The 11415-nt window shown below is 44.8% G+C and overlaps 1 protein-coding gene across 2 annotated transcripts in view; it reads left to right on the forward strand.

The window, feature by feature from the left end:
• Nucleotides 1–11415, forward strand: part of LLGL1 (LLGL scribble cell polarity complex component 1) — a 380830-nt gene that overhangs the window by 243822 nt on the left and 125593 nt on the right. For both annotated transcript variants that reach the window (XM_085628972.1, XM_085628973.1), the window contains exon 13: nt 9938–10042. In XM_085628972.1, coding sequence (XP_085485098.1) covers nt 9938–10042 — 105 coding nt within the window. The remainder of the gene's footprint in view (nt 1–9937; nt 10043–11415) is intronic.

The following is an 11415-nucleotide window of genomic DNA, read 5'->3' on the forward strand; positions in this document are numbered from 1 at the left end:
ACTCAACTGTTAGATACCTTACTGGGTTTAAATCTGACCCAACTAGTCACTGGCCCGACGCATGTAGCAGGCCATACTCTTGATCTGATTTTCTCCAACCATCCTGCTATCATTGTTCATCCCTCCCTTCCTCTTACCTGGTCCGACCATCATCTTATCCCTTTTGACCTCACTCTTCCCTCGGTACCGGATCCAGTGGCGCCGGCCAGAGAATTTGGGAGAAAGTGGCATAAAATCACCTGCTCTGCTTTGGATCCATTTTTTCCATCTTCTCCTTCTGCTGCCATGTCTAATGATGTTGACGCTAGTGTGACTCAGTTCAACTCTGCTTTACTGAGTGCTATTGATGTTGTCGCTCCCATACTGCCTATTACTTCTGCTAGATCTCGTCCTTCTGCCCCGTGGTTCTCTTCGGCTCTACGTGAGGAAAAGAGTCATTGTAAAAGCTAGAACGCAAATGGCGACTCTCCTATGATCCTGAGGCTAAATTTATTTATAAGTGTGCTTTAAAAAAGTTTTCAAAACTAAAAAAATCTACAATGAGAGAGTTTTTTGCTACACAAATTAAGAACTCTGATAACTTGTCTAAAACTTTGTTTAAGATTGTAAAGGACTTTGTCAATCCCCCTGCCTTGGTGCCCCAAAACTCCTCTAACCAGGCTTTATGTAATGGGCTGTCAGCATTTTTCCAGGATAAGATTGATAAGATCTCTACTTCTTTTCCTACTGCGCTGACTCCCATTAGCTCTTGTCCCAGAGACTCGGTAAGTCCGTCCCTGTTGGCTTTTAAAGAGCTCTCCACTGAGTCCGCACTTACCCTGCTTACTCAGTGTAAGTCTGGTTCTCCCCTAGATCCGGTTCCTGCCAAAATTATGGGTGATTTAGCCCCATTATTGGTTAAACCTCTGCTTTCTATTTGGAACATGTCTCTGGGCTCGGGCCAGTTTCCAACTGCTTGGAAGGAGGCCCTGTTAGTCCCCATCTTGAAGAAAGTTGACGCGGACCCAGCGCAATTTTGTAACTATCGCCCCATCTCCCTGCTTCCTAAACCGGCGAAAGTTCTGGAGAAGGCTGTGCAGTTACAATTAGCTGATTATCTAGAAACCAACTCATTGCTTCATGACTCACAGTCCGGATTTAGAACCGGCTTTAGCACTGAAACTGCCTTGTTGGAGGTCTCCGAGACGATTCGGGAGTCTGTAGATAGGGGCGAGGAGGCCATGCTGGTCTTACTCGACCTATCTGCAGCTTTCGATACGGTGTCTCACGCTATCTTACTGGATCGTCTGAGACAGATTGGGTTGGGCGGCTCCGCCTTATCTTGGATTGCCTCCTTTCTTACTGGTCGATCCCAGAAGGTTCTTCTTAAACCCTTCGAATCTGAGGGTAAACCCTTGCAATGCGGTGTGCCTCAGGGCTCCGCTCTTAGCCCTTTATTTTTTAATGTCTATCTTGCCCCCCTGGCTGAGGTGGTAGAGTCTTGGGGGGGGTCCGTGTGGTCTCGTACGCTGATGATACTCAGCTTATGTTCTCTTTTAGAGATCACTCGGATTCCAGCTTTGTCAGTTTCCGCCATTGTCTTAGCAATATTTGTTCTTGGATGACTTCCAATCATCTTCGACTTAACACTGACAAGACGGAGGTCCTATTTTTTAATCTGAACATTATCCCTCCTGCTATTCTTTGGTGGCCAACTGAGCTTAACCCCCCTCCCATCCCTGTCCAATCTGCTCGTAATCTGGGCTTTCAATTTGATAACACTCTTTCTTGTAGAGCTCAGATTAATAAGGTCACCGCAGCCTGTTTCGGCAAACTGCGTATGATCAGAAAGATCTTTCCTTATCTGCCTTTGGAGGCCCGTAGAACAGTCATTCACGCGTTGATTACATCTCACTTGGACTATGCTAATAGCCTTTATGCCGGTGCCCCCTTGTATCTAATTGAACGCCTTCAGATCGTTCAGAACGCTGCGGCTAGGCTGATTGGCAACATTTCATACCGGCAGTCGATTGCGGCCTACCGTAAGAAGCTTCACTGGCTTCCCATCTCTCTTCGTATATATGTATGTCTTATATATGTATGTATGTATGTCTTATATAGCGCTCGACTTACCCTTGGGCATCTCGGCGCTTGCATTGGGAACCCGTCCTGGTTTTTCCCTGTGAGATAACCCGTACTGGGTATCCCCAAGGTGAAAGCCAGGCATCCCGCCGCGGGGGGCCGTTGTGGAGATTAAGCAAGCTTGTTGCCCAGAGCTGCATAGTGTGAACTCGTGCTTAGAGTGGGCACCGAAGCGAGAATTATCAAGTCCGTGGACAATTGGGCTCCGAACCCTGCCGCGTCGGGAATCGAACCCTGGTCCCGGGTCTGACCTCTGCTTCGTATTCAGTTCAAGATGCTGATTATTGCTTTCCGGGCCCTTAATGGGTCTGGCCCGGATTACTTGAGAAAGAGACTTGTTCTCTCTCAATCTGTCAGATCTTTGCGATCCAATTCTCTACGCCTTCTTACTGTTCCCCGCTTCCGCCGATCTAGAATGGGTGGTAGAGCATTTACAGTCATGACTGCTAAGCTCTGGAACACCTTACCCCTTGATCTGAGGTTCACTTCCTCTGAGACTCTTTTTCGTAAAAAATTAAAAACCTGGCTGTTCTCTAAACCTTAACTCCTCCTTTTCTTGTATGTAGTCTACAGCGCCGGGACACCCCCGTTGGAGGTAGCCGTGCGCTTTATAAGCTCCTTAAATAAAATAAATAAATAAATTCTGCTCTCCCTATCCGACCCAATACCAGCTTTACGCGCTCTCTTTGTCGAGCTTTATGGCTTTGCGCGCGGGTCGGGGTTTAAAATCAACCTGGACAAATCCATAGCGCTTAACATCTCACTTTCCCCGCCCACTCTGACCCATATTCAGGAGGAGCATACCATGAACTGGGCATCTGCCTCGATCCCCTACTTGGGCATTCAACTGGCTCCAACCCTCCAGGCCACGGCAGACATTAACTACTCTAGCCTCCGGTCCCACATACGCAAAGAATTGAACGGGTGGAAAAATTGCACACACTCCTGGCTGGGCAGGATCGCGGCCACCAAGATGACAGTGCTTCCGCAGATTCTGTACCTCTTCCAGACCCTCCCTCTTCGCCCCCCGTCGGGTTGGATCCAACAGACTCAGGCGGATCTTGCACGTTTTATCTGGCACGGCCGCAAACCCCGATTCCGACACGCAGTAGCAGTTCTCCCGCCGGAAAAGGGCAGGGTAGGGCTCCCTGACCTCCAGTTATATTTCCACGCCTCTCAGCTTAGGTATTTAGTAGAATGGCACCAACTGGAATCGGAGAAGCACTGGTTGTTCCAGGACCAGGCGGTGGCAGCCAGGCCGCTGCAAGGCATTCCCTTTCTCCGTAAACAGCATAGACCACCCAATCTTTATGCCTCTTACATTACCAGCACTGTTTTGGAATCCTGGGATCGCACTAACATTACCCATCAACTGACTTCCTTTCCGTCGCCTCTCACCCCAATATTTGATAACCCAGAGTTTCACCCTGGTGCCGACGCGCGGACCTTTCGCGCCTGGCGTTCCTCCTCTTGTAGGTCTTTGGGTCATCTTTTTGATTTTGACGGCATCATCACATTCCCGCAGCTCAGGGAACACTACGGCCTCCCGGAATCAGAGTGCTTGGCCTATTTGCAAGTCAGACATTGGGCACTCCATCCTCAGATCAGACCCCAGGCACAGCGCCTGCTGACCCCTTATGAAAAATGGCTGGTAACGCGTACGTCCGATCAGAAATTATTTTCTTATCTCTACAAGATGCTGTTAGACACTACCGCACACGCATACAACGCTAGCAGGACTCGTTGGGAGAGGGACCTAGGTAGATCCCTGAGCCACAAAGAGTGGGAAGGCATCTACCATAGAGCACGGCACTCAGCATACCACATGGGACTTACAGAAACCATGACTAAACTCGGCACTTATTGGTACTACACGCCGGAGCGCTTGCATCGCTTCGACTCTCGTCGGAGTGCGTTGTGTTGGAGGGGGTGCGGAGAAGTGGGCACTTTGGAGCATGTTCTCTGGAGTTGTACTTGCCTACAACCGTACTGGTCCCAGGTCCTAGACGAAATAGACCTCCACCTGGAGACGCAGCTCCCGCGATTTCCCGCCTATATCCTCCTGGGTCTGCCCAACGCGCTAACGTACCCACTCAAGTCTCGGAGAGGCCGGTTGATTGCCATTGCTTCAGGCGCAGCGACACAAAACATACTGACACACTGGCGCTCTGCTCAGCTCCCAACTTTCTCCGGATGGCTCCAAAGACTCTGGTTAGTGCTAGGTATGGAGAAACTCACCCTCACTTTAGCTGGTAGAGGGTCTGAATTCCCTGAGTTATGGAGGCCCTTTCTGACCCTACTGGTGTCAGAGTTTCGTGAGCTGACCTGCCCCCGTTACCTTCGATTGTTGCGCTTAGCAGACACACAGATTCCAGGGGCCGCTTCCCAGGACCGTCGTAAGCGGCGGCGCTGATCCCTAGAAGGTGTCCACACTCCTTTTGTTACTATGGACGAGGGGAGGGGAGGAGGGAGGGGGATATTATTGGGTATTTGTATGTTTTCTTCTATTTTTGTAGGCCCGCTTCACGCTTGTTGCCTTTGGCAGCGATATGACAGGCAACTGGGTTGTCTCATTGGCATTGTGCCTACGGGGATGTGGGTTTTGTTTCAATGTTTGCATAAAATCAATAAACAGATTTAAACCATAAATAAATTGTTAAATATTTAAAAATATATGAGCAGTTACAAAAGCACAAATGAAGCCCATTTTTGTTATTCAGATGTGCGATGAAAACAAAGAATTTAATAGGATCAAATCACTTTACTTGGTGATGTGCAAGCGATAAATATTTGCTGAAATCCAATAATCATTCATGTGCTTTGGTTTTGTCAGTAAAACTGCATGTCTGTGAATTTTGTGGACATTTCTATAGAAAATGGGTTATCTGTAAAGTGAGATTTTGGACACCATTCTCCAAAATAGACCACTGGCTATGTACCACAGAGCATTAGCACACTCCTGCTGAGTGGTGTGGCTCATTTGCAATATTTATTCTTTGTGTGACACTTAGATTTTTCAAAGTCCCTATAACTTTATTGGTGTATATTAATGGCAGCACTCTCACTCTAAAAATTGTTCCAGCATCACTGAACTCGATTGGCGTGTTATGTGGCGGTAACCATGAAATGAGCCTGACGGCTTCAGCCCAAGCAGCTATCCCTTACTGGCCCATCAGAAAATCACCGAATTTTATCTTCCTAGGAGATCAATTTTTTTGCTGTAACCAAAAGATGTTTGTGGGTTCCAACAACAGCAGGCCTGGCCCTGGCTGTGCATGCAAAATGTATGTTCTGTTTATGTACAACTGTACGTTGTCCGATCGTGAAGAGGAACGGAAAGACAGAGTACGCGACCTGTAAACCCTTGCTACAGAATAAAAACCAAACAAAGGGAATTTGCAACGGTGATTGAACATAGTCTCTCGGCACTCTAGGATAAAATTGAATATACTCAAAAATGTGTATTTGGAGTGATAATTACGTAAATTAACGGATCCCACTGTTACAACAGGGGATTAGTTCCTATCTATACCGGAGGCTAACTACGTAGCGGACTTTAGTTAAGACTTGAGGAAAATTCAGTCTTGATATAGAAAAGCACTACGAGTGGATTTCTATTGTTTATTGCTTTTAAAGAATTTTAAATCGCCGCGTCTCCAGATCGCGTTGGAAGTTGGCAGATCATTCCATAGTTACCACTAAGGTGATATGAAATTGTATCCTCAATTATACCAATAGGAGAGCCCATTATCACTCTTGTCCTGATAAAAGTGGTTTTATGAATAATTTACTCCCACCAAAACGCGTCAATGCCCTTTTTCTTTAGGGTTCTATTCAAAGAACACTCTATGTCCAGTCAAATAATTAATCGATGGGCCCTTACCAAGTTGATTGATTCGCTTGAAATAACCGTATTATCATGTTTTTAATGTTTCACAATTGTGCTGTCTCTCGTGTACTCTAGATTTTTATCATTTGTTGTATAAATTTGCATCTGTTCAATTTTTAGGTCGAGCCTAATGCAGCGCGCATGCGCTACTCTAGAAAATGACCTCTTGGAATCACTTCAGCTTTTCCGCAAACTCGTGGGTGTGGCTAAAAAAAGCCACACGCACGAGTTTACAGAAAAGCTGAAGTCATTAGCCATTGCATGTGGCTTTCAAAAATTGAAAGCCTGCAATTAGCCAAAGGCGGGTGCATGTCCTGCCTTCTCTCTAAACGTTAACTCCCCTGGCCTAGGGAGCTCAGGAGCGAGCAGCAGTGCGGCCGGATGCCAGCTGCATTCCTGACATTCCTTGTCTAATTACCACGGTCGCGCTTGTTTTGTTCTATAATTCCAACAAGGCTGAGTGCCATTTTAGAGCAGTAAAATATAAGGCACTAACAACGCCAATAGCTCAGCACTCGCTGGTTAAAGCCAAGATCTATTGCTTTCGATATTGTTATTCGCAGGTTAAGAGAAGCCATGGCAGCTTTACCAACCTCCATGAAAGAATTGTGTAGTCGACGGACTGCACGCTCGGGGCAGAGAAGACGGAAGGAGAGCTTAGGATAGAAAGGGCAGGCAAAAACAGCCCAAGCAGAGAGTACACAGGGGTAAAACTGAAAGCTCGGAGGAAAAGAAGATCGTATGGTCACAAGGATTCCACCCCTAGTCACCGCTCAAAATTTGCACCGAGTGAGTCACCTGCCCCATGAGTTGCTCTGATTTTTACTTGTAACTTCTTTTCTCAGTTAAGAGGCGCACCGCTGATGGCCAGTTCCTGCCCTCTACTATCTTAGCCCACCTCTTTTTCGTGCTCATAGCCCCACCCTTTCGTGTGGCTCCGCCTCAGACCATTTCAATAACTTGCAGCGCCGCTCTCCTGGTGCGCCACTCCTCTGCTCTGGGATACTGGAGGGCTCTGCGTGCACAGCGCCCATGGAGATCAACTTCAGCGGCTGCAGAGCCTTGGTGACGGGGGCTGGAAAAGGTCTGGCGGAGGGCCACCTTCGAATACAGGAACTGATTTTCTGGGTAGGGGATGTGGACTGGAGTGACGTATGAATAGGTGAGTGTTTTACTTAGGTTGACAGTCACGTGGATGATTGAGTTTTACGTTACAGGATTCAGTAGGAACATAAGCATGTGATACTAGAATGTGGTTACGTGACTACATACCGAAAATCATGCTATTGTACTGTTACATGTTTCAGGTCACATTTCTTTAGAAGTGAGGGTACCTTGATTAGGCTGGGAGGTGCCTGGTGGGCGTGAGAGTATAGGGTCGCCGTATCTTGTGATCGTCACTTCAGGATGTTAATTATTCATAGTTGTCAACTGTCTGGCCCCATGAAGAATGTGTCCCAAGCAGTCAGATCGTATAGCCGTCAGTAGTAAACATAACTTTAGCTTTTGAGCATACATTTGCAATGTGAAACTACTTCTTCCAACTGCTTAATCATTCGTGTAAAAGCCAGGAATGGCTTAACCACGATGGTTTAGGATTAAGGTGCGAACCTTAGATGCTATATGTGACATTTCTATGTCTGCATTGTGCCAGTGTTTGACGTTTGCACGCTTCACGTGGGATACTTTATTGCAAATGGAAAATTTGTGTAATGTTGCGGTCTTCATATTTATTCTTGGTGTAAAGAAAGTATAGGGTAGTCAATGCAGTAATTACTGTAGTAAGTGAAATCAATACTGAAGTGATTGCACTATACCTTGTTTACACTGTTCTATTGTGGGATTAGTAGTGACCCACTCATAGGGTTAGTGCTGCACTTTCAACAAAATACTGCCCTGTCCAAGAGACGTAGGCCCTGAAGTTCTTACCCCTTCCGTAGAACAAATTCATTTTTTTCTTGTCTGCATTCAGGAATATGTAGTTAAGTGTTTAACGGGGGAACACCTACACACAGGAGACATCCATTACAACATGGACATTACATCGCAATGCCTTTACATCGCGGTCATTACAACGCAAGTCATTACAACAACTTGCGCTGGATGGCGCTCTAACCTAAGGAATAGTATGATTTACTATTCCAACACCTTCCCTACTGTACGTAGACTAGAGTTGGAATAGTAAATCATACTATTCCTAAGTCCAGCGCCCTCCAGCGCAAGTCGTGGTAACGACTTGCGTTGTAACGAACGTGATGTAAAATACCACGTTGTGAATGTATGAGATGTAACGTCATACATTCCCTACACATACTTCAGCAAGTGTGTGTAAACAACTTATTCACAAGGCCTCCACACTTTGCTGATGCAGCACATATTAGAAGTTAATCATTTACAGCATTTCACTTTCTGAACCGCAAAAATCTAGGCAAGCTGACCTCAAAGACATTTATAACAAATACAACACAATAACAGTTACCATGGGTCCAACAAACTTATAAATATGATCTGTTCTGTTTATGTGATTCGACGGTACTCCTTTTTCAGCTTCAGAAAGGTGATTGGCTGAGATGGTCTAACTGGAAATAAAATCATGTACATGATGGTTGCAAACAGACTTCTGCGGCAGATGCGCTATTCAACTGACTTGTCCTGCTAAATACTGAAGCGACTTAATCCTTTTCTGGGGATACTGAATTTTATATTTATAGTGCAATTCTGAGATCAATAACCGTATTAGATAACTGACAAACATTAGTCCTTGAAGTGTACATACATATACACACATTTGCCATGGCACAAGTTCAAAACAATAAGCAGGGGACTAGTTACAAGATCTCATACATGGACGACTGATGGAGTGACATTGCACAAAGTGATGTCAGAGGCAGTGACTTTGCAACCATAGTCTACCCCTGTATCGATTATAGTTACAGCTGAGATACAAACAAGCCTGTATATAAATTGAATGTAGGCACTCGCAGTATGTTTTAATATCTAAACCATGAATACCAATCAACTGGTTTGTGAATGCGAAGCAGCAAATGATTTAATCAATGAAGAGTACACATTCATCTTATGCTACAGAGTTATTATACGACACACAGGCCACCACTTCAAAGGACACATAGCGGCCTTTGCATGACAGCAGTCATGTTTTGCATGCTTTTGTAAACCTCTTTATTTGCATAAAGAAATAATAAACAATGTGTATACCTGATATGCAATTCATTATAAATCAACGAAGGCAAAGAATGCTTTAAGAAACTGAGATTGATAGGATGTTAGCATTTTTTTCTTTGTGGTGGCCTGCCAGCTGCGAAGTTCTACTGGCCCACTCATTTACATTTTTGTGCTCCCACACAAGGTCATTTTGAAGTTTTCTTTCACAGTCCTAAAGAGACTGTCAGCAGAAACAGAACAGTAACCAGCATTGGCATAGCCAATAGGTCTTGATTTTGGGACCTATAAGTATTTAGTTATGCAGCACAGTATCCTTGGTGCAACAACATCAACTGTTGCATGGCTAAACACTTATAAGGTCCCAAAGGCGAGACCTATTCGCTATGCCAATGCTTGTTGATTTTATTAAGAATCTTTTAGAAAGAAAATGTTTTTTTTTAAATAAAATTATTTTGCAATACTAGTTATAGTCTCGATCTATGTGTTCATAATTGTTCTTTGGGCCTGAGTTTGTGATCATTGTAATGTATCTGAGTGTTTTGATGGTTGGTGATAGTAATACAGCTGAATGAAATTTGAGAAATATAATGTGTAGGTCTAAGAGAGCTATCTCATATTAATTACCTGTGGTACCCTGTCTCTTGCTCAGTGGGGTCTCTCCCTTTTTCTTCACACATGTACAACTGTATACAGGCCCATGTTTACATTGTGACATTTTTGTGCTTTTTTTCTAATCTTGAATAGGTTGGCTGTTTCGACCCCTACAGTGATGATCCCAGACTGGGCATTCAGAAACTGGCACTCTGCAAATACACTGGCAAGATGGTGGTGGCGGGTACAGCGGGGCAGGTACAGCAGTTGATACTAAATATTTTGACGACATAGTTATTAAGAATCACTGAGCTGCAAAAACCCTCCAATCTGCCTTAGTCATGCAATTCTGTTTACCGGTGTCTCCAAATTTTCCAGGCTCTGCCTTTTAAGGCTTTGACAATTAACGTAACAAGTGGTGAAACGAAATCCTAGTAAACCCATTCTATTGCACAGATGGAAACATTTTGTTTTCTTTTTTAAACCGTCTCTCCCCTAAAATATTCAACGACTAGAAATCAAAGTACTAAATTAACCTGCCTTAGAACCACCTCCCCTTATGCCATACTATGCTTGACTCAGTACCAGAACATTTGGGTGATGTGAAGCCCTATCCTGTTTCTGGATTGGTGTCCTCACATTGAGTAGGCTATGCGTGCATGCAGTGACCAGCATGAGCCTCGTCCCTAAGCCAGAGCATGGCAGGATAATGATCTGTTTGCAGCAGAAAACCAGAGCAATACGGCCCTCTTTAGACAGTCTGTTTTGTCTCAGGGCTTTCATCTCTGGCTGCTATAATGGGACCATCATCATCGGCATGGTCTGTGGTACAGGGGGTGTTCTAAATTCTGAAGATCTGGTACTGTTGCATCATCTACCTAGCTCTTGTGGGCAGTTGTTGTCATGCTTTTATATTTACCTTACTGATTATATTCTACTGAACAAATGTACCAGACTCTGGCTAGTGTGTTGTAATGCCTCAGTGGAGTTCAGTTTATCTGTTTTGAATTCACTACGTTTCTTAAAGTAAAATTAGATCAGCTGTAAAGAAGTATGCTGGTATGAAGCTGGCGTTTCTCAGCACTTGGGTTGTTAGCATGCCCGTGCCATTGTATTTGATACATTAGCCTTCTTTGCAAATTTTGGTTCTAATATTGAAACAAGTGAAACAGTATCCATGTTTATGGTATAGATAGTTGACTTCTGTGCCCAAGTGATTAAAGATAGACATAAGTGATTCCTGAAAGTGTGTAGCCTAGAAGGAGAGCCCAGGGTATCCATATCTGGGTGGGCGGGGTGGGGGAGTGTTGTAGTGTTGTCCAACAGTCTCAGAAGCAGGTAACAGAAGTAGGATTCATGTTGGGCAGGTGTGACTCCGTGAAGCTAAGTACTATGCAAGTTCTTAGGTTCTTTAGTTAGTTTGGTGATGTGCACTGAGGCTTTCCTAAGGAAGAGGTCAGAGAGTTCCTGAGTTTGGGGGCAGTTGCAGAGAAAGCCTGTGACGAAGACCTCTGATTTCTTTGCATTAGAAAGTTCAGGGGAGATCAGCCTTATCTGGTATAAAATTATTTTCCAGTACCAAAATGAAAGACCAAGTTCCTAGAACCGGAAATACTGAAACTGTTATAATA

Source organism: Triturus cristatus, chromosome 10 (genome assembly GCF_964204655.1).
Source record: "Triturus cristatus chromosome 10, aTriCri1.1, whole genome shotgun sequence".
Taxonomy (NCBI): domain Eukaryota; kingdom Metazoa; phylum Chordata; class Amphibia; order Caudata; family Salamandridae; genus Triturus; species Triturus cristatus.